Raw genomic sequence first — 23,599 nt, forward strand, 5'->3', positions numbered from 1 at the left:
TCTATAAGATCGACATTTGCTCATGATCTGTTTTAGCTACCGCTGACAATTGCGTGTGCTCGCGCGAGCACTTACGATCTGATGTTCACAGACGTTTACTGCTAAGAAAATCATTAAACAGCCCTCAAAGACAGCCTCCCAGGCTCATCTTAAAAATCCTACACATTACTTCTGGCTATATCATATTATTTTCCTTGAAGTTTCAAAGTCTTCTTCCACTTCAGGTAGATTATCCTTCACTCGAGTTCTTCTTTTTTCGCCGTCGCAATATTTCATATCGGTTGAATATTTCTTTTAAATGCGAAGTGAAGCAACCTTTACTTCTCCGAAAATAGTCTTCTTTATTTTAGTTTCTATCTCCTGCATTCACAGTGGCCGCTCAACACATCAAATACAAGCTCTTAGGTAAACTTCTCACATAAGTAGAAAAAAATCCTCGTGCCGCTATCTTTGTTTTAAATTTTCGTCTTTTAATCTCGCGCTTCTTTCGCACACGTTTCTCTCGCGCGTGACGCAAGAGTTATCTGTTCCCCGCGCGAGGAAACTAGTACGAGCCACCTTGATTTAACAAAATTATCGGGATGAATTCGACTTGTTTTCCTTTTAGAAATGGTTATAACTATAATTGAAGCGACACCAAATGCACATGTATTGAAAGTCAAAATGGACTTTCCTAACTGAAAGTTCATATACCATGATTGATATGTTTCTTTCCTGTTTTTCTTTCTATCATCTGCGTTTGAAATTGCACAGCAGCTGATTGACCATGAAGCTTGAAAAACGTCCAAAATATACTTAGAGTAAACCAACAAGATGCAACGATATTCAATTTTCAGCTCTTCCATCTTCGTCAAGTCAGAAAAAATGTTAAAAACAGGTTACTAAAAACGTTCATTAAAATACTTGACTTCGCGGAGTTTACTTAACCCGTTAACCCCCCAGATCTAGTGTTCAATTCTCCCCTACAGCTGCTACACATTTCCCTGCAATTTAGTTATGAGATTTTTTTTGTTCGATCAAGGTAGCAGCTTCTACCTGAGTATTCGCATTACCTGTTTGTTGAATCATGAACGGATATCATAAGGAGAATTCAAGAGGAGTTAAAATGGTTATATGCTTAAGATGGAGAATTACTTACGTTTACAACCGAATGCATTCGGTCCTTCGATACTGTAATATCCATCTTTGCATTGGTCACAGTGGCGACCAATCACGTGACTCTTACATGAGCACTGTCCAGTGGTTTCGTGACACGTTTTGATCGATCCCAAAGTGCCGTTAGTGTTGCAGCCACACGACTGACAACCCAAAGGGTTATTTATGTGAAGATTAAAGTGAAATGGTTTGCAGCTGTCACACTTGTCACCCATCACGTTATCTTTACACCTACAGTTGGTCTAGGAAACGGAGGACAAATTAACACTTAGTCAATGTATCCCGAGGTGTCGTAAAACGAAAAACCAAATCAAAGCAATCACAAAGGCCTGTTAAAACAAAGATTAATATGACAAAGAGCTATGCAAAGAGAACTCAAAGTGACAACAAGCAAACTGCCAAAGTGCAGGATTGAATTAAGTTTTGTATAGCATGGGCTGTGAAGGCAGCCTACGGCATATCACTGAAAACTATCGATTCAAAATTCTCCCTTCGAGCTTCTACAGACTTTTTTCGGAAATTGGTTAAAAGCATTTGCAGCGATTTCAAGATAACACACCCTAGCTGATAAATGAGTCTATTCTCATCACCATACATGTTTTCAGATAATTTATTTCTTATTTAATCCTTGAACTCCCAGCCGTGATTTACGCGTAACTTCTCTATGTGATCCCTATATGTCTAATTCACATGGAAAATATGACAGCCAATGGACAGAGTTACTAATTAGATCTCCCGCCTCCCGGTTAGCTCAATTGGTTAGAGCGCCGGATTGTGTTGTGCGGGAGGTCGAGGGTTCGAGCCCCGGCCGGACCAATATTCATGGTCTTAAAATAAGTGAGGAGAATTTGCTACCTTTTTATAATCAAGAAATGGATAGATATACTAGTCTTCTCGGATAAGGACGAATAAACCGTAGGCCCCGTCTCCTGCAGGGTTAGGGGTAGGAGAAGTTAATTTCCCACGCACGAGATTACTGTGTGGTGGATGTCCACCCCTGGGTGGGATGGGTGGGTGTTGGCCCTGAAAAGCCCCTATGGGGAGTGGTCAATTAACCTATGTATGTACGTATCTTGGGAGTTAACGTGTTTAAGAAGATGTTACATGTTTATCACTTGTGGAGGTTCTCTAGTTAGTACTTACGTTATTGACCGATCCACATCCGTTCTTTTCACCAGGGAGTAGTTTGATTCCAGCAGCTTCACAGTTACACTTCTTACAGCTTGGAAAATCGTAATAGCCAATTCTGCACTCATTGCATTTCTTTCCATTGAAATTTCTCCTACACTGACATTGACCATCTCTTGAGCGACAGAAAGTGCTTAGCGAGCCACGAGTATTGCAAGCACAGGCTAAATGGCATAAGAGATTTAGCGTTACCTTATCGTCATTTGATGTCCATAACCGGTGGCTTATGGGGAAGTTTCCTAGGGCAAAGTCCTAACCTAACATCCTTCTAAGATAAAGAGGGAAGGACGCAACACTATACCGTAAATGCTCTGATAACTACTCCCCTCTACTTTCTCTACCTCTCTCTACTTTGAACCCTTTCTAATCTAGTCTATCCACTGACCCACTATTTCATCACTAAATGTTTTATACTTTCTCAACTTGCGAACCCGAAAATGTAGAGATATTTTCAGAAAGTCCACTTCTTCTCTGCTATCATGCTCGCACAATGGTTTAGAACTACACAATTTACACTTAGCTGACTCGTATACTGTTTTCATTAATTACCTTCGTTGTTACCCAAGTAATCACGTTCATTGACAGAAGCAACACGATAAAATGCACGGGGATGATGACTGAGGGGCATAAAACGAGATAAGTTGTTCTTTATCTGTCATTGGTATTTCCTTCCATAAAGCCTTTAAAGGTTCTGTCCCAGTGTCCCACCTTTTCCGTATATTTACAGTCAAGTCTAGCGAAAGTGTCACGGCTACCGTAGTAAAATATCCACTTACGCTTGCAGTTTGGGAAACCATAATAAGTAGAAGATATACATCTATTGCATTTGTATCCTCCGAATCCAGGCTTGCAGCGGCACCGTCCGTTTGAAAAACAAGTTGGAGAAACTGATCCTAAATCGTGGCAACCACAACCTTAGAAAATGATACAATTGACGCTTGTTAGTATTGGTAACTTAACGGATGACAGAGCGTAACTGGGCAGAGTAAAAACATGGAGACGAGATTTTCAGAGGGTAACAAAATGTAATCTTGATTAATACTGAGGTGGAAAGGTCGTCCGTAAAAACCAATCCGTTTCTTTTTGCATGTTGATCATCGAGGAAGGACATGGAGGACAGGAGAGGGAGGGGAGGGATATAAAATATTTTGCTTCCTCTACCGGCGCATGCTCCCTTCATAGGTTGTTTTTCTTGCTTTTTCAAAATTGCACTCTTAGTAAAAAGCAAGTAAATGTGGTAGTGTAATGCTAGTAGTGAAAGAAATCGTTCCATAATTATCTCTAAGCTGTGAAAAATTAACTTATTTTTAAGGTGTTAAAGCAACTTATTGCATAATTTTCTGTTTAACTTATTGTATAATTAATTGGGTAATTAATTGCATAATTCATTGTGATTTATTCTTACTGTACTAATTTGTTGTTAAGCTAAGTGACCAACTGAAATTAGTTAATTATAAGCAGTTTTGATGTAAAAGAAATAATGTTCCACTTACGTCGGCAGCGTGGGAATCCAGAATGACCAAGCTTACACCTGTCACACTTCCTACCCACCACGTTGGCCCGGCACAAGCACTGGCCACCAAACTCCTCACAGACCGGGGACCTGGACCCGATTACGTTGCACATGCATCGTGAGGGCCCTCCGAGGAAACGCATTGTCAAAGAGAACACATCCTGTCGACACTGTCGCCCGCGAACTGGGTGGACATGGAAATGGTCTTTACCACAATTTTGCAAGAATTCAGCGACTTTGTCACTGGACTGTAGTTCAAGAAGGCTTGTGGAGTAGACGTTTTCAGGCACTAGAAGCATATATGACTAAAAGAGAAAAAAAATCATGGAATTAGCAGCGAGCATATTCTCATGAAGACATAAAACTATTAATTGGCGCTCCTACGATAACAGTGTACTTTCTCGAGTCTCTTTATCCCGATTTTTAAAAGAACAAGCTAGTTCCCTCTACAAAAGGACATTCCATATCCAAACAAAGAATCGATCAACAATTGACACTACCCTAGCTGGCCGAATTCTGTTATCTAGCTATATGAAAATCATACTGCTTTGTCACTCTTTCATTTGAAATAGCACGTGTAAGTATACTCTGCCTACCAGTTGAGTTCTCCTCTCGTGTTGTATCGTGGCAGTAAGAATCCCTCGGTTAAACAGGAAACTTAAGGCTTCCTCTTCCCCGACGACGACACGACAGCCCGGATCGGCAGGACAGTAATGGAACGTCACGGGAATATTTGGCTTTTCGTGGCCAGCAATCGATATTTCTTCGACTTTCTTGGAGAGACTGTTAGATTGCCGATAGTGTATAATTATGCGATACGACACAAAGGCCTTGACGGCGCCGTTGAAAATTGATGTCATCTATGGAGGCAATGAGAGAGAAGAAGATGAACAAACGGAGGCTATAAGAGCGTGATCTCATCTCCCTAAAATTGGCAAGAGCGAAGTGATTTAAAACAAAAGTGGTTCACCATGCACAGGTTCACTGCACAAAGGCTTTACAAGTGCGACTTCATATATCACCACACGCAAACTTAGTGTAACATCATTGGGTACCACACGAGTGCATCAGGTCACTTGTTTTACCACATGATAACTACCTTATCTTTAGTCCGGCGAGAAAATGCAACTAGCTGGAATACGTTCTCGGGTATTGGATAACTCGCAGGGTAGCAGGTTTTATTGACCATTCTGCAAAGAAGCCTGGGCTCGACGTACTGTATGTTCCACTTAGCTTGAGGTACAACGGTGATAGAACTCTGGAAAAAAGAGGGTGTGAAGAAGAAAAAAAGATGAATCAGTTAACATATTTATCGTAACTCTCCATCACAAGAGATTATATACTGTTATAAACAGTTATTATCCCTTACAATCATCATGATCATCATGGTCATTGTCACGCCATTTAATTCAATAATAATAATAATAAAGAGCATTTCTATAGCGCACAACTCCAATAAATTACCCGTGGCGCTTTACAACAAATAAATATAAATTATAAACAAACTACATTTACTAGCATTCACTAACAAACATTTTAAAAAGATAAGTTTTCAAAACGCTTTTAAAAATGTCAACAGAAGAACTCCTACGTATTGAAAGAGGCAAAGAGTTCCACAATCTAGGAGCACATACTGCAAACGATCGATCTCCATAAGTTCTCATTTTTTAAGATGGCTCTACAAGGTCGCCATTACTAACAGATCGCAAAGAATAAGAGGTCCTACGATAAGTTAAAAGATCAGACAAATACGACGGGGCCTTACCATTAAGAGATTTATAAACTAAAAGAAGAATCTTAAAAACAATACGATGCCTAATGAGAAGCCAATGCAGATCAATTAAAGTTGGAGTAATATGATCGAACTTCCTAGTCATACAAACTAGACGCGCAGCAGAGTTCTGAAAAGATTGTAATTTAGCAATAAGGAACTTAGGAAGTCCATAAAGTAGAGAGTTACAATAGTCAAGTTTAGAGGTGACAGAAGCATGAACAACCATTTCGGTGGTTTCGCGGGTCAAATACTTCCTAATTCTCGAAATATTCCTAAGATGATGAAAGGAAGACTTGCAAAGATCAGAAATATGTGACTTAAAAGACATAGTAGTATCGAAGACAACGCCAAGATTGGAAGCGGCTTTCACTGGAGCAATTCAATGTCACAGTCGAACATTGTACTAAGCGGCACCGTATTAAGCGGTCACCCCGTATGAAGCGGTCAGTTGTCAAAGTCTCGAATTTGTTTCCTTTCTAATTTTTTAAAGTGTAACTTTAAAATCTATTAAGCGGTCACCTATATTTAGCGGTCGCGGTCACCCTTTATTGTTTGTCCTCCACCTGTAATAAACGGTCAATGAAAGCGTAACCACTTCAAACTAAGAATAATTGGTCAAGTAATTTTTAACCCATGTTTCTCTCCCAAAATGAAAGTAAGTAGTATTTTCAAGCGAGATTCTGTACATTAAGTGGTCAACTATGGCATAAAGTGGCGTTGTTTATCGTTTTTTTTATAATACCCCTACTCTGTGAAGCCTGTATTTAGCGGTCAAACTGTATTGAACTATCACCCCGCCATTATCCGTAGGTAACCGCTTAACACAGGTTCAAAAATTTGAACTGTATTCTTTTGGTCGTTGTCATTGTCACTGTCATTCTTGCTGTTGTCATCATTATCATCATTGTCGTAGTTATCGTCATTATCCCTACCACTTTCAACCTCATAATCACTATAGTTACTATGGTATCGTAAGGGTCTGATACCGCTAAGGGTATGATCCCCAATCCCTTAATCACTACAGTTATTATGGTATTGTAAGGGTATGATACCCCTACCTCATAATCACTATAGTTATTATGGTATTGTAAGGGTATGATACCCCTACCCCATAATCACTATAGTTATTATGGTATTGTAAGGGTATGATGCCCCTACCCCATAATCGCTATAGTTATTACGGTATTGTACGGGTATGATACCCCAACCCCATAATCACTTTTGTTATTATGGTATTTTAAGGATATGATACCCCAACCCCATAATCACTATAGTTATTATGGCATTTTAAGGGTATGAGGGTATGATACCCCTACCCCATAATCGCGATAGTTATTATGGTATCGTAAGGGTATGATACCCCTACCCCATAATCACAATAGTTACTATGGTATCGTTAAGGTATAAGTAAAAACATCCGGTTCTCGGTTTAATTCCAGCAGTACGATTAAATTTTTGTTCTTTGTCCAACGATGGGAAATCTGAAGTTTACATCTCTTCTCTTCTACGACCGAGATTAAAAGTTACCATCTCAATAGTTTCGTTTCATCAAAACAACTTCCAATACCATGCGAAGTTGGGAAATAATAAGCTAAAATGTCTGGCATCCGGTAGTTCTTTAAAATAGTTGGTTCTGCCATAAAACCCTCCGAAAATCCATAGAGACGTAATTGAATGTCACGCATCGATAGAAAGTGTTACACGTAATCTAATCAGCTTAACGCAAGACACAGAGAGCTTACCACGCCGATCTTCGCTGAGGCAGAGCTTTCAATTGTCACCTTGGAGGTCTGTCTGGCCATAAATTCGTAAGTCTTAGGGCGCTTGTTACCATCCATGGCGAACTGGCGGCATAAGAACTGATATCTGCACGGCAGAATCTCCATCGTCCCTCGCTGATCACCCACTGTGATAAACACTCGGTGAATGAATCTCTCCGGATGGACATAAGTAACCATGACAACGTACGCGCCAGATTCTGGTACTGTGATATCGAAACCTAGGATAGGCTAGGAATAAAAAATATAATTTATTAATTGATTGTCTAGACTGATCTTGATGTACTTTAGTTTCCTTAAAAATATTTTTTGTCAGAGTGTTGCAAAACCAAAACCAAAACCAAGGTAAATACAACAACCAGTCAAAACAAAGGTGAATGTTACAGGAAGTCAATATGAAGACTCGAAGTGAATACAACTCAGCGCCTTCAAGTGCAGGAAATTGGTGAATGACCGAGTTTCGCTCAGTTTTTGGTCTGTATCCAGTTCGTTAAGAGGGAGGCGCGATTTTCTTAAAACCAATTACAGACTAAACTTAAACGGGGCAATTGTTTATTTAATCACTTTCACCAGAGTGTGGTGAGGGTCGCACAACAGAGCGAGGCTCCAAATTAAGTGCGCCCTATATCCCACCCATCCCACCCCAGGGGAGGACATCCATCACACAGTAATCTCGTGTGTGGGAAATTAGCGTCTCCTACCCCAACCCTGCAGGAGACGGGACCTCCATTTATTCGTCCCTATCCGAGAAGACTAGAATATCTAACCATTTCTTGATGTTATAGAAAGGTAGCAAATTCTTCTCAATTATTTTAAGACCCTGAGTGTTGGTCCGGCCGGGGCTCGAACCCTCGACCTCCCGCACAACAGTCCAGCGCTCTATCCATTGAGCTAACCGGGAGGCGGTTTAATTGAAATGTTCTTTCGACACCTTACAGTAAACCTCTTTAAGTAGTGAAAATTTACCAGTCAAGGTAGTTAATGACAATCTTCTCTCACTACGAGTCGGGAAAATGGTTTGGAAATAGAAAGTAAAAAGTCATAGATTGTAAGGAATCCTAACGACAAGCCCTGTGTCAACCTTTTTACTCTTCTCTGGCTCTTATTCACGGAAATAATACAATTACCACTGACAATCTTAATTCATCCCCCCAATAGGTTGTAGGATGATTCTCCGTTTTCTTGACAACAACAGAAGTATATTTTTGGTGCTCTTTACATGCCTTATTGTCCCTAGTTATCGTCACCTTACATGCTATGCGTCACGCAATTAAAAAAACGGACTAATTGTACACCTGACTTTCTCCCAGCAAGGCCATATTGGAGAGTTTTGGTTCATCTAAGAAGTACAGTGCATCTGTGAATAAGTAGGCCTGTCTTCTAAAAGGGTGCGTGTAGGCAAGGCTCCCAGACACAGACACAGATGGACTTTTTGGGTCATAATATGTATACATATCACAGTGCTCTGATTTAGAGGTTCGTAGCATACATGGTCCTGGTTGAACGTCTTTTAGAAGGTCAGCATTGTAATAATCTTGTGGTAAAAATACAATGTAATCCTGCAAACAGAAAAATGAAATAATTCTAACCTCACTCTGCTGAGTACATATCACTGTTACGTATTTCTTTCATAGAACTTGAGTCTTTCAATGCAACAGCTACAGATGAGACTTGCAAAAATGATTCCACTAATGATCTACATCAGGGCAATTCTCTATGATTTTTGGACTTTATTTAAAAAAAAAGCGGCAAAAAAAATTGGGAGGCGAATTAACAAATGCAATAACCAATCAACTGTAAGCAGCAATGGACTAACTTTCAATAAGCCATTTTTAACTTGAAGCAGAGTGGCGCAGCGGAAGCGTGCTGGGCCCATAACCCAGAGGTCCAAGGATCAAAACCTCGCTCTGCTAATAATTTTCCTTTTTTAAAAAATTCAATCGATACTTAATAAGATATATCAAAGTTCACAAAGCAACCAGGTGGACGATCAGACATGGTTTGATGCTACTCTAGTTTAAGGATTTAGTAAATGTAACCTGGGAATCACAATTTATCGACCTAACGTTTCGACAATCCTGTCTAGTGCCTTCATCAGATACTCAATAGTTCTAAATTTTCCAAACTTAATAGAAAAGGGAGAAACCCAACGTTTTTCTTTTTGGAAAGGGTTATAAATATATAATTGAAGCTGAATTCACATGTTTCCATATCTTACGTCAAAATGGACTTCACTAATACATATATCTTATTAACCAAGCGCGAGGGCCGTACTGGGAGAATATCGGCCCGAGGTCTTGACAGTACGGACCGAGCGCAGCGAGGTCCGTACAAAAAAGACCGAGGGCCGATATTCTTCCAGTACGGTCCCGAGCAAGTTTGGTTAATAAGAGATTTATCATACAACTGAGGTTCAAAGGGACACAAGTGCGGTATCATTCGGGACCATTCGGGACAGTGCCCGGTCCAATACTTAGAGAATACTGGACCGGCAATAGAGCATTTTGTTTGGTTTATTTTAGTTATTGGCCCTCTGACTGCCCGAGTCGTGTAGTAATGAAAGTTTATCACACAAGGCGCTAGTGCCAGACTCAATAGTAAGAGTAACACACTAAAGACAGTCAAATCTTGTGTTTTCCACTCACTAACTTATCAGCAGCAGAGTGGCGCAGTGGAAGCGTGCTGAGCCCATAACCCAGAGGTCCGAGGATCAAAACCTCGCTCTGCTATAACCTTTTCTCTTTTTATGAACTGAGCTTGAAATATCAAAATTCAGTGTCTAGACTTAAAGAAAATAGCAGGTCCTCAAAGAGAGCCAATTTCAGTTTCTAGAAATTCAGTAAAAGATTTCACAAAATAAGAGGTGTTACTGAGCTCGTTGACTGTAAAATTACGATTGAAATCACTAACGAGCCTTCGGCCATAAAAAAGCCGTCATTTTTGTTGTGCGTGCCACTCACTCGTGCATATATTAGGATTACTATCACTGCAGAAGTAAAAAATGATGTGGCGTAATCTACTTTATTCCTTTTGCCTACACGATATTTCAGCGAATCGTGACAAGTTTTAAAATGTAAATATATAAAGATAGGCCGTAGTCGGCAGGATTCGAACCTGCGCGGGGAGACCCCAATGGATTTCAAGTCCATCGCCTTAACCACTCGGCCACGACTACCTCAGTGAAACTCTCGGTCTCGTTTCCATCGCTATTTAAAGAGAGTTCTTTGCTAAGTTTCAATATCCCTTTCATCTATATATTCATCTGTATATTGTTAAGTTTGTTTAATAATATGACTTGCGGTTGGCACAATGGAAAAATCGAAGAGTATTCTGATGGACCAAATCTTAGTATACTTACGCTTTTTGATCCCTTTTCAGCATTTAGTTTGTCTTTGGCATGCCGAAAACACTCCGAAAATACATTTCGTGGGATAAATGAAATTCAAACAAAATAGATAGAAAATTCCAGCAGAGTGGCGCAGAGCGGCTTCAGAGGATCACACCTTTGCTCTTCTGATTATTTTTTGTTAACTCTTTACGCTTTTCATCCTTTTGATGGCTATGATACGCAGATTTTTTTAATTTGCAAAATAAGGTTTGACTTATTCGAGAGTTTTATCTCTTTCGGATAAAAACCAATAACGCATGAAAGTTCCGCAAAGTTAGATTACAATCTAAAAGTTCCAGGAAGCAAAGTACTAGTATCTGGCGGGAGACAGCGAAATACAGCAACAGAGTGGCGCAATAAATTTCAAGGATAAGGGGCAACGAGGATACAATATCAAAACCAAGAGCTATGTGTTTTCTTAAAGTTACATGTGGTGCGATGTATGTAATTTTTTTGAAGAAAGAAACAAAGGAACAAACAAATTCAGTACCCTTACCAGCAACAACATCGTGCTGTGGGATGTTACAGCAACAGTCCAAGCACCTTCATCCAATTCAAACTCTCTGTTTACACCTCTTTTGTTTACTGTGAGCCTCAAATTCTTGGCTCGTTGTTCACTTGGCTTCCGAGGGGGAAATTGTACCTCAAAGCTGTATGATTTAAGTAACGACGCTAGAGTAGAACAGATAAATAAATGCGATGCATGTAGAAAAGTTTGGTGTTTGTTACATCGCTTTTGAGATCACTGCGATACTTGCAATCTGACTAACCCTCAGCAGTGCAGCCTACTTACGAATCGCACTATTCTTTCTGCTAAATCGTATCTTACTAAGCACTAACACTGGAATACTGAAACGAAACAGCCAATCTGAGGTGCGATTTGTTAGCAAATCACACTCCTTGTTATCATAACTATTATTATTATTATAATCATCATTTGCTGCCAGATCAAGAAGATATTAGTGCTTAGCAAACCCTGCACTGACACAATTTAACTGAGCCATTTCAAAATGGATGTTAAGTGGCAATTTTGCGCAATTTTGATCCAAATATCACTCTTGCTACCTTAAGGATACTCCATCAAAATGCATAAAGTACTCTAGTATGGGCCAGCTGAAGTTTTGGATATCTAACAATAATTCCATGAGCACGCGTTAGATATGAGATGGTAAATGGCCTTCGAGGCGCGTAACGCCGACTTGGCTGTAACCAATCTCGTATACAACAAGAGCAAATGGAACAATTGCTCTTGTTGTAAAAATCCTGAACGTTCGGATATTTGGAGCTTTTTTCAGCTCCGCAACAGTTGGCACAAAGCATTTTCATATAGCGTGACTCGGAATATGAGCGATTCACCGGGATTGAGTAAACCAATCAGAACACTAGAAACTTAATAAAAAATTATACCTCTTGGATACAGCTCAACGTTAGCAGAAGTAGGTTGGTTATTCCTGAGCGCATAGTGAAAGATGACATGATATTTACTTGTCTTGGGGATCTGCACAACAACTGCGTACTCCTAATGTAAAAAGGCAATGAAGAGGAGTCTAGAATTAATCAAAAGACGCCGAGTATCTCCGAAACAGATAAATCCGTCTCGACATGGTTATCTGGGTTCAAGTAAGAATTAACATACACAAACAAAAAAACAGAAAAAACAAAAAACAAAAAAAGTACAAAACGCAAATCAAAGCAAGCATGTGCTTCAAGGATAAGTACGTATTACAACATTCTGTTGCATTCATAACCCTGATTCCTCTCAGGGTTACGAAGGGCTAACGCTCGAAACGTCAGCTTTTGTAATCGCTACGGTGGCCAATTTACCATTTCAACTTTGTTGATATATCCAAAATATTTCGTTACCCCCACCGACGCAGCCCCAAACAGTTTCTTTAGAAACTATCAGCCCTGATTCCTCTCAGCTTGGCTCTTATTTGTAATACGCAGCAGGGTCGCGAGACTAGCATTTTCACGACAAGGGGACGATGGGAAAGGGTGAGAGAATCTCTCCTTTTTCTCCCTTCCCATTTTCCCCACGTCCAAGCTATCACCGAAAAAGCAGTCCAGAAGAAGTGATGACAGTACCTTAAAGGGAGGGAAAACTGCGTACCCAACTCCCGAGAAAGATGGAAAGACGCCATCATCTGCCGCTATCGGGACCCGGATTTTAGTATTGGATGTCAACACCGCTCTCTCCAGCTCAGCATAGGTGTGATACAAAGTTGGAAAATATGTCGCTCTAGATGGATAGAGACTGCGAGAAAAATGTTCAGGTTTCAGACAATGGGCCATAGTCGAGTTCTCAGAATCCTCAGTTTCAAAATGAGGCTATATGCAAAACCTTAATTGGGAAAATGAATTCATTTGATAGGTTTGACTGTCCTCATCACCTCGTTACATAATTTAAGGAAGTTGAAGGTTTACACCACTTGACTCCTTATGATAACTTAAGCCCGCTTCAGCGGCAACCACTGCGCAGGCTTCGAATAGGGAGTTAAAAATGAAGAGGCTCTTGGAAAAAGTAACCAAACTATTGTACGTTTTGGCTACTCCTGCAAACTTCTAAAGTAAACGAAAGATGCAGTTTCCATGCAGAGAATCCACTGCTGCGCACATTAGCCTGATGGTGCACGGTTTTTTGAAACCGTTATGAAATTTTATGCTTGAATGGCAACCATGCCAGCTAATCTTTTTCAGCGAATGTTGAAAGACAAAGGGTAAAAGCTTGTTTCGTGGCAGATGAAAATTCATTTACACTCCATTGCGTCCTAAACACGTTTGGTTTTAAAATCAATTTTGTAGCAGAATATTTTTTTCAAAAAATGTGCCAAGGAAAAGGGGTCTAAGGGAGAAAGTCAGCAAGGGACGTGCCAATGGCCTCTGGAGTGAAAGTCTAACCTGTCACATTTCTTTCCTCTGACTCCAGAAATGCACTGACAGTTTCCTAAATGTTTCACACAACTTTTTCCGACTGATCCACCAGGATCACATTTGCATGCTGTGAGATAAGAATAAGTAAACAAAACAGTCACAAGAGTCCTAAAGGATCGATGTTTTCACTAAAGAAAAAAACTTTAGTTACCCTAAATCCTGCTTTAAATCATCTTGTAAGATTCACATCATCCCAAACCCACCCCTCCCCCCTTTCAAAGTAAAAAGAGAGACAAAAGGAGCACACCAGGAATGAAAACCAATCAGTACAAAAAAAAAAAGGACTTGCTAGACTAAATTAAAAGTCATTCATTCGTCAGTTCAACGCTCGCACTGAATACCTATTTTGTTCCACCCTTAACTTGGAACGAAGAAAGGAAAACATTAAAATGCAATTATTCGCAACGGGCCACGGTCTGTGTTTAAGTCTACATTAAGCTTTGTCAGCCTCCACACACTTAAAAGAATCAACGCCTCACCTTTACAGCCAAATATATCATGTGACTTCATTCCATGGTACCCATCTCGGCAATTCTGGCACTTTTTACCTATCACATGATTCTTGCAGTCGCAGCGCCCATTTTGCGCATGACAGTTACGTGTACCCGACACAGTCCCACCAAGTGAGCAGCCACAGGATCTGCAACCAAGGGGGTTGCTGCCACTGAAGTTGTAGAAACCGTGCGTGCAACGATCACACGTTCGGCCGACAACGTTCGATTTGCAAAGGCACTGATACTAGACCAAGGATGATATAGAAAACCTGTCATTTTGTGATGTGAATTGAGTACCCAAAGGTTGAAAGTTTTTGCGTGTAAAAGCTGTCCAAAGAAAACTTGCTTAAGAGAGTAACAATGGTACGTTTTCGTGCTTCAATTGACACATCTAAGCAACTAGGGACTTTTTCCGCGTTTACAGATCAAATCTTAACTCAAGGGGGAGGGGGGTTATACAACAATTATGCAAACAGTTACGCAGTTAACACTGCGTCTCGAAGTTGAAATTACTTCTGTTTAAATAAGTTCAGTTTTACCACCGCACCCACTCGAAAAGAACTCTATAATCACAGAAACTGTATAAAAAAAAAACACGCAATTTTAAGTGGTGGGCAAAGTCTCGCTGCTTCTGCGCACTAACAACCAGATCAACAACCCCTACCAAACCAAATCAAAAAGCAAAGAGCTGATTTCAGCGTTACCATTCCTCGCACTGACCTTGGCCGAACCGTAACACATTCTTTTAGCCAATCCAGGCAAGAACCTGGTTCCATCTGCATTACAGTCACACTTGACACACGCAGGAAAGCCCACCATGTTTTCTTCACAGCGGTCGCATTGACTTCCTCGAATGTTGGGCTTACAGGAACACTCCCCGGTTGTATAGTTACACTGTCTGCTGTACGACCCAAAGGTGTTACAACTACACGCTGCGGAAGAAAGATGAAATAATCAAATATCAAAGACGCGCCTATGATATTCTTTTGTTGCTTGGGATGGAGCATGCTTTCCTAGTCGTGATCTTTTCTACACCGTATTTAGAGCAAAACAAAACGCAAACAGTCCAGGCGCATTAATTCCATTTTTGCTTCCTCTTTCGAAACAGAGACGACAAAATCAAAATAAAATCTCCTCGACAAGAGGCGCAAGTGCATGACTAAAAAAAACAAAACGCAAGAAAGGCGGTCAAAACGTGTTTCCCACTCTTTTATCCATCAAAAGCAGAGTGGCGCAGTGGAAGCGTGCTGGGCCCACAACCCAGAGGTCCGAGAATCAAATCCTCGCTCCGCTAAGGATATCCTTTTTTCTAAAAAATGACATAGACACTTTTAGTACTAAACTTTTAAAACTTAACTTTGCGAGGGCCTCAACATTATTTTCCTTTCAGAAAGGGTTTTCTATATGAATGTAGCTGACTCTCAACGTACAAATGTTTTAACTCAAAAACTACATGGGTTCTGTACCAAATTTCTCTGTTAACGCTCATTGAACGTCTACGTCACAGATTTACCACATTTACTTACCTCTACAGTTAGGGAAGCCATAGTAGCCGTTTGCACAGCGGTCGCATTGTATCCCGGCATACCCTTCATTACAGACGCATTTACCAAGTTCATTACAAGAGCCATATCCCCGAGGCGAACACGAGCACCCTGGCGACAAAGACAGACTAGTGGCTCTAGAGAACACTGCTAAACTTTTACTTTCATGATATTTGCTGAAAGAGATTCTACCGGATTTGAAAATCAAGATTTATCATTGGCTGACGTTTAGCATGAAAATTTTGCAGATTTTAACCGTTGCGTTTTGGTAAAGGGTCTTCGATCTGTATTGCTATCGGTTCACTTCTAATACTGAATCTCCTCCACCCTGATGCATATCTCGGCTGCATATTTGTCTCCAAACAGAGTCATAAACAACAAGTTTTTGTCGTCCTAGCGGTGCTAGGATCTTCAGAATAAACACAAATCCAACGATTTGAACGTTTCATAGGGCAATAAAATTCCAATAAGCGGAATGAAGTTTTCTTTAGCTTCCATAACGACTTGAGAGAATTTTGCTTATCTAGAAATACTCACTTTTGCAAACAGGGAAGCCGTAGTATCCTTTTTTACACTGTCCGCAGAAAAGACCTTCATAGTTGGGCTTACATAAACATCTGTAACCGTCGGCGCTGTCCTCACATATGTTAGATGTTGTTGTTAACGGATTACATCCACACCCTGGAAAATCATGGAGCTGTGTGACTTGTTGCACTGCAACCTAAGCAGCAAGCTCACGCAAAACACCATCAAGTTTAAGTTGGAGGCTACATAAAATTGGATAAAGGTTGATAGTTTCGAAAGAAACTGTTTGGGGCTGCGTCGGTGGGAGTAACGAAATAATTTGGATATATCAACAAAGTTGAAGTGGTAAATTGGCCACTGTAACAATTACAAAAGCTGACGTTTCGAGCGTTAGCCCTTCGTCGCTCCGATTTTTTTCAGGTCTGAATTTCGCTATTGCTTAAATAGCGCTATCTACTGCGAGGATCGTGCATCATACGCACTTCAACTTTGTTGATATATCCAAATTATTACATAAAATTGGGTTTCGGTAATGCACTTGTGACTATCATATATGAAAATGGCATCCGTCCCAATATCAGTATGGCCGAGAGCTATGGGATATAGCTAGTTTACTGAGATACAACGTGCACCCTGCTTGACAAAAAACCTATTGCTCATAGCACGGGTAAACCCATACCTCGGTAGTTTTACATTCGAAAAGTTTGTAATCTATCAACTTACGATGTGAAAGAACTAAATGCTATTGCTAATGACAATGATGATGATGATGATGATGATGATGATGATGATGATAATGTAATAATAATAATGATAATAATAATAATGATAATAATAATAATGATAATAATAATGATGATGATAATAATAATGATAATAATAATAATCTGGAAGATCTCTGTATAAATGCTAGTAATTTCACTTGCGGTGTATAGTCCATAGTTCTAATCCCTAAGGAAGACTGGCGGATGCGAGTCGAAAGCTCGGTTGTGCAATTTATTTTCTAATGTTGTGTGTCTCAAGTTTAATTTTCTCTCAAAGTTATGTATTTCATCATAGTTAGTAAATCCCTACATTTTTTTAGAAATAAAAAATTAAGAACACTTGAGAACACTTTCAGGCTGATTTCACCTAAAATACCCGATATATAAGAACCTAATCAGCCTGAACTCCGAAAATGGATGTTCTTGTATGCGGGTTTTTAGATACAACCCAAGCCACTGTACGAATCCCAAGATGTGCAAGCGTTTTGGGATATTCCCGTCTATGCAGAGCATAAAGAGGTGAGGGCAAACCGGGTGGATGCGAGGATAGTCCATCATCGGGAAGAGACAGTGAGTACCATTGAGATGAGCTGCCCGTGGGTTGAGAATCGTGGCAAGAAAGATAAAGAGAAAACACCCAAGTATGGAACGCTTCGTGGGAGATGAAAGCACAGTACAAGGGTTATAAGATCAACCAATACAACGTGATCATAGATGTGTTGGGAGGCTGGAGTGTGGACATGGAAAGATCCCTCAGGAGGCTCCTAGGTTCTAGATGCAGAGAAATCTTAAGGCTAATGCAGAGATCGGTCATTTCAAGTACGCTCCACATCGCCCGGACATTCAAGGTTGCTGTCTAATTGACTTTAAGATAGATTGTAAATAGTTAGCGAAATTGATAGTAACCCGCCAGTGGCCAGTCTTTCTGGGAAATGTTAGGACGTCGCTTTTAAATTAGGTTTTTAAAGGAACACGAGCTGTCTTAATTAGTATTATTAGTTTCCCACCATTTCTACACGTTGTATATTATAGAAAGTTGTAATCCCGGTAGGAACATAGGTTACGTTGTTACGCCCTATGTTTTATTATTATTATTTTTTTTAGTAAGCTCAGCATCTAGAGGTTCAGTACTGCGATTATTATTATTAATAATAATAATAATAATGATAATAATCATGACAATGCTCAAATAATGACAAAGACAACAACATCGACAACAATGACGATAATGAAAATGACCATCAATAATACCAATAGTACTAATGAAAATAACAAAAATAATTGTCAACTTACACTGACAGTTAGGAAAGTTATAATATCCAGCAGGACACTGATCGCATCGCTTTCCTCTAAAGCCATATCTACAGGGACACTGTCCGGTGTACGGATCACAAAAGGCACCTCCACCATATGAACCGGAAAAGTTGCAATCACAAGCTAAGAAGGAAAGATATATATCTTATTAACCAAGCGCGAGGGCCGTACTGGGAGAATATCGGCCCGAGGTCTTGACAGTACGGACCGAGCGCAGCGAGGTCCGTACAAAAAAGACCGAGGGCCGATATTCTTCCAGTACGGTCCCGAGAAAGCTTGGTTAATAAGAGATTTATTACACGACTGAAGTTCAAAGGGACACAAGTGCGGTATCATTTGGGACCATTCGGGACAGTGCCCGGTCCAATACTGAGGGAATATTGACCGGCAATAGAGCATTTTGATTGGTTGATTTTAGTTATTGGCCCTCTGACTTCCCGAGTCGTGTAATAAAGTACAATAATTTTTGTGACCGTTCCTGCGTTTACCACTGGCGCTCATTGAAACATTGCTTCGCTGTAGGCGCAATTCTTCATTTGCAATCTGACTCATTAAAGAGGTTTCCCCAACTCACCTGTACATGTAGGAAAGCCATAAGAATTAACAGGACATGCATCACATTTTCGTCCTCTGACACCAGGCTTGCAACTACAGTGTCCTGTGTTCTGGTCACAGACTAACGATGCGGAGCCCTGTTTGTTACATCTGCAGGCTGAAAGACAAACACGAGCGCATAAAAAACCCTTACAACTGATCGATTCTTTTGTCCCGGGAACTCCCTGACGCAAGAGAAGGATTGTAAGCACTAATTTTCGAGGTGTGTTTATCCAAGAATGGAGTCTGAGTACCTCTACGTCGATTTAAGAGAAACAAACGAAGATTCAAAGGATCAGATAACCTAAACAAGGTATTTTTCTCGTAATTTGTCTCATGAGAAGGGGAAGGAGCTACGACGTACAATGTTTTGATACATAACATCAAATCCGGCCGTTAAATCGGCCCCTATCAGTAGGTAAATCTTGCTTTCCTCTCAGTTTTGTTTGTCCTTCGAAAATCTTCGAAGTACTCTTTTCTTTCTCCGACACTTTTCGACTCTTCTTCAAGGCGAAATACTCTAATTAACAATTGGTTCATGCTTTAGCGTGCACTATCGAGTTATGGAGCACGCGGGAAGTTTGGAGAGCACGAAAGCAGCGTAAGAGTTGCCCGAGGCGATAGCCGAGGGCAACTCTAGCTTCTTGAGTGCTCTCCAAACTTCCCACGTGCTCCATAGCTCGATAGTGCACAGCTGAAAGCATGAACCAATTGTTTTAGAAAATAGCCGGTGGAATTGTGCATCAAATGCGACGCGAAAAACGGACAACAATATCAGTTGAAGCGAATCGCGACGGCGCTGACGCCGAGTCTCCTTTTCCTTTGTTTTTCTCTTTTTCTGCCTCATTTAAGAACTCTAGCCCATGGGAAAAGGTCGAAACATTGTCTTCGTTTTCGGACTAGCAGGCCGAGTTTCTGTTTGTATCCATTATTGTCACGAAATGTATTATTTTCCCCGCACTAGCAATGGCCGCTCGCGCGAAAAAAAAATTTCTGGCGAAGTCGGATTTGCTGACGCTATCAGCTTACACTATCGGGATTTTGAGCACGCTTACGTATAATGAATTTGATTGCGCGACTCTGCTAGCTATGTCCTAAATTTCACTTGACCATCAAATATGACTCATGTAAATCTACCCCAAATACCCTTCCATGAGTGGACAAGAATTTCATGATAACCTGAAATACAGTACTAGTGTTCAGCTACTTACGAGCACAAAAGGGATAGCTGAAATAACCAGGAGCACACCTCTCGCATCTTGTGCCAGCAAAGTTCGCACGACATATACACGGTTTGTTCAGTGCCGTAGGAAAACACTGCCTTGTGACTGTTGCAAACCTGCTACAGTAGCACACTAGCAAAGAAGAAAAACAGAAACAAAACAAGGCAAGGAAAAAAGTCAACAATGAAGAAACAAATTGAGGCAGGAAAAATATGTCAGAGTAGTGACTGCAACTTTTACCTCCTGGGGGGAAATCAAAAATCTTTCGCAATTCTTCTTCTGAAAGAACACGGGGAGTGGTCGGTACAGTTTTCACAGTGGTAAGCACAGTGGTGGTTTTCACGGCGGTAGGAACAGTGGTTGTTTGAACAGTGGTAGGCACTTTGGTAGTTTTTACAGTGGTGGGCACCGTGGTAGTTTCTACAGTGGTGGGTATAGTCGTTGTTTCCGTGGTGGTGGAAACAGTAGTCGTTTCCATGGTGTTAGGCATTGTGGTAGGTTCCACAGTGGTTGACTCAGTAGTTGTTTCCACAGTGGTGGGCACAGTTATGGGTAAATTCTTTGTTTCCCCAGTTGTAGGCACTTTGATAGTTTTTCCGGTGGTGGGCACAGTGATAGTTTCCACCTTGGTGGGTACAGTAGGAGGAGGTGCAGTAGTTGTTTCCACAGTGGTGGGCATAGTAGTTGTTTCCACAGTGCTGAGCATAGTAGTTGTTTCCACAGTGGTGGGCATAGTGGTTGTTTCCACAGTGCTGGGCATAGTAGTTGTTTCCACAGTGCTGGGCATAGTAGTTGTTTCCACAGTGGTGGGCATAGTAGTTGTTTCCACAGTGCTGGGCATAGTAGTTGTTTCTAAAGTGGTGGGCATAGTTTTAGTCTCCACAGTAGTTGACATAGCTCCTGTTTCTACGGTGGTGAGCTGGTTAGTGGTGGAAGACTCGGTAGTTGTTTCCGCAGTGGTGGACATTATAGTTGTCTCTACAGTAGTTGATTCGGTGGATTTTTCAACAGAGCTGGGCATGGTTTCCGCAGTAGGTGACTCAGTGGCTATTCTCTCAGAGGTGGGCATAGTTTTAGTTTCTACGGAAGTAGGAATTGTAGTAGTTTCCATAATGGTTGAATCAGCAGTAGTGACTACATTGGATGACGCAGTAGTCGTTTCCACAGTGGATGACACAATAGTTTTTTCCACAGTGGTAGGCATAGCAGATGTTTCCACAGTAGATGACTCAGAAGTAATTTTTACAATGGATGACGCAGTTGTTTCCACAGTGGATGACGCAGTACTATCCACAGTCGAAGACTCAGTAGTAGTTTCCACGGTGGATGACTCATTATTGTCCACAGTGGATGACTCAGTAGTAGTTTCCACCGTGGATGACTCAGTTGTGTCCACAGTGGATGACGCAGTTGTTTTCACAATGAATGACACAGTAGTTTCCACAGTGGATGACACATTAGTATCCACAGTGGATGACTCAGTAGTAGTTTCCTTAGTGGATGAATCAGTAGTAGTTTCCACTGTGGATGACTCGGTAATAGTTCCCACAGCGGAAGACTCAGTAATGTCCATAGTAGATGACGCAGTTGTTTCCACAGTGGATGACGCAGTAATGTTCACAGTGGATGACTCAGTAGTAGCGTCCACAATCGATGACTCAGTAGTATTTTCCTTAGTGGATGACTCAGTAGTACTTTCCACAGTGGATGACGCAGCAGTGTCCACAGTCGATGATTCAGTGGTAGTTTCCATTGTGGATGACTCATTATTGTCCACAGTGGATGACTCAGTAGTAGTTTCCACCGTGGATGACTCAGTTGTGTCCACAGTGGATGACGCAGTTGTTTCCACACTGGATGACACAGTAGTTTCCACAGTGGATGACACATTAGTATCCACAGTGGATGATTCAGTAGTAATTTCCTTAGTGGATGACTCAGAAGTAGTTTCCACTGTGAATGACTCGGTAATAGTTCCCACAGTGGAAGACTCAGTAATGTCCATAGTAGATGACGCAGTTGTTTCCACAGTGGATGACGCAGTAATGTTCACAGTGGATGACTCAGCAGTAGCGTCCACAATCGATGACTCAGTAGTATTTTCCTTAGTGGATGACTCAGTAGTACTTTCCACAGTGGATGACGCAGCAGTGTCCACAGTCGATGATTCAGTGGTAGTTTCCATCGTGGATGACTCATTATTGTCCACAGTGGATGACTCAGTAGTAGTTTCCACTGTGGATGACTCAGTTGTGTCCACAGTGGATGACGCAGTTGTTTCCACACTGGATGACACAGTAGTTTCCACAGTGGATGACACATTAGTATCCACAGTGGATGATTCAGTAGTAGTTTCCTTAGTGGATGACTCAGAAGTAGTTTCCACTGTGGATGACAAGGTAATAGTTCCCACAGTGGAAGACTCAGTAATGTCCATAGTAGATGACGCAGTTGTTTCCACAGTGAATGACGCAGTAATGTTCACAGCGGATGACTCAGTAGTAGCGTCCACAATCGATGACTCAGTAGTATTTTTCTTAGTGGATGCCTCAGTAGTACTTTCCACAGTGGATGACGTAGTTGTTTCCACAACGGATGACTCAGTAGTAGTTTCCACAGTGGATGACTCAGTAGTAGTTGTTTCCACAGTGGTTGGCATAGTAGTACTTTCCTTGGTGGTGAACACAACAGAAGCCTCCATTGTGGTTGACTCAGTTGTTCTTTCCACAAAGGATGACTCAGTCGTTCTTTCCAAATAGGCAGGTTCAGAAGTAGTTTCCACACTTATGGGTATTGTAGAAGTTTCCACTTTGGTTGGCTCAGTAATTCTTTCCACTGTGGTGGGCATAATAGTAGTTTTGACAGTGGTGGGCATATCAGTTGTTTCCACAGTGGTGGCCATAATAGCAGTTTCCACGGTGGTGAACAAAGTAGTTGTTTTCACAGTGGTGGACATAGCAGTACTTTCCACAGGGGTGGACATAACACTTGTTTTCACAGTAGTGGGCACAGGAGTAGTTTCCACGGTGGTGAGCACAGTAGTAGTTTCCAAAGTAGTGGGTACAAGAGTGACTTCCATCGCAGTCAACCTAGTAGTTCTTTCTACAATGGTGGGCTTAGTGGTAATTTCAACCCTCGTGGACTCAGTTATGTCCGCCATAATGGTGGTCTCAGTGTCAGTTTCCACGGTGGTTGTGTCAGTGATTACTTTCATTGTAGTAGACCTGGTGAGGTTTTCCAAAGCAGTGTGCATACTAGCAGGTTCTGACAATCTCCTTTCTCTTGTGGGAATAAGTGTCATAGCAACATTCTCCGTGGAAGGCATACTCACTGTAGAAAGATCGTGAGGTATAGAAAGAGTACTTGTCCCTGCTCTTATTTCTTTTGTGGAAAGAACAGCGGTACTTTTTACAG

The 23,599-nt window shown here is 41.0% G+C and overlaps 1 protein-coding gene and 3 non-coding genes across 4 annotated transcripts in view; 2 read left to right on the top strand and 2 right to left on the bottom strand.

Moving 5' to 3' along the window:
* Positions 1 to 23,599, bottom strand: part of LOC111326964 (uncharacterized) — a 41,580-nt gene that overhangs the window by 9,822 nt on the left and 8,159 nt on the right. Inside the window, exons 6-25 of the mRNA XM_088742205.1 lie at positions 20,426 to 23,599; positions 20,174 to 20,317; positions 18,943 to 19,080; positions 18,348 to 18,491; positions 16,303 to 16,446; positions 15,748 to 15,876; positions 14,942 to 15,153; positions 14,207 to 14,465; positions 13,695 to 13,794; positions 12,882 to 13,050; positions 12,204 to 12,315; positions 11,293 to 11,468; positions 8,704 to 8,967; positions 7,373 to 7,639; positions 4,956 to 5,114; positions 4,453 to 4,716; positions 3,837 to 4,161; positions 3,120 to 3,257; positions 2,299 to 2,507; positions 1,139 to 1,397 (exon numbers count right to left, since the gene is read on the bottom strand). The exon at positions 20,426 to 23,599 is cut by the window's right edge and continues 177 nt beyond it. Of these exons, the coding sequence (XP_088598331.1) occupies positions 1,139 to 1,397; positions 2,299 to 2,507; positions 3,120 to 3,257; positions 3,837 to 4,161; positions 4,453 to 4,716; positions 4,956 to 5,114; positions 7,373 to 7,639; positions 8,704 to 8,967; positions 11,293 to 11,468; positions 12,204 to 12,315; positions 12,882 to 13,050; positions 13,695 to 13,794; positions 14,207 to 14,465; positions 14,942 to 15,153; positions 15,748 to 15,876; positions 16,303 to 16,446; positions 18,348 to 18,491; positions 18,943 to 19,080; positions 20,174 to 20,317; positions 20,426 to 23,599 (6,786 nt within the window). The remainder of the gene's footprint in view (positions 1 to 1,138; positions 1,398 to 2,298; positions 2,508 to 3,119; positions 3,258 to 3,836; positions 4,162 to 4,452; positions 4,717 to 4,955; positions 5,115 to 7,372; positions 7,640 to 8,703; positions 8,968 to 11,292; positions 11,469 to 12,203; positions 12,316 to 12,881; positions 13,051 to 13,694; positions 13,795 to 14,206; positions 14,466 to 14,941; positions 15,154 to 15,747; positions 15,877 to 16,302; positions 16,447 to 18,347; positions 18,492 to 18,942; positions 19,081 to 20,173; positions 20,318 to 20,425) is intronic.
* Trnam-cau (transfer RNA methionine (anticodon CAU)) lies at positions 10,066 to 10,137 on the top strand. Its single transcript has one exon. It is a non-coding gene; the product is annotated as a tRNA-Met (tRNA).
* Trnas-uga (transfer RNA serine (anticodon UGA)) lies at positions 10,502 to 10,583 on the bottom strand. Its single transcript has one exon. It is a non-coding gene; the product is annotated as a tRNA-Ser (tRNA).
* Trnav-cac (transfer RNA valine (anticodon CAC)) lies at positions 15,444 to 15,515 on the top strand. The gene has a single exon. It is a non-coding gene; the product is annotated as a tRNA-Val (tRNA).

This window comes from Stylophora pistillata, chromosome 13 (genome assembly GCF_964205215.1).
Source record: "Stylophora pistillata chromosome 13, jaStyPist1.2, whole genome shotgun sequence".
Taxonomy (NCBI): domain Eukaryota; kingdom Metazoa; phylum Cnidaria; class Anthozoa; order Scleractinia; family Pocilloporidae; genus Stylophora; species Stylophora pistillata.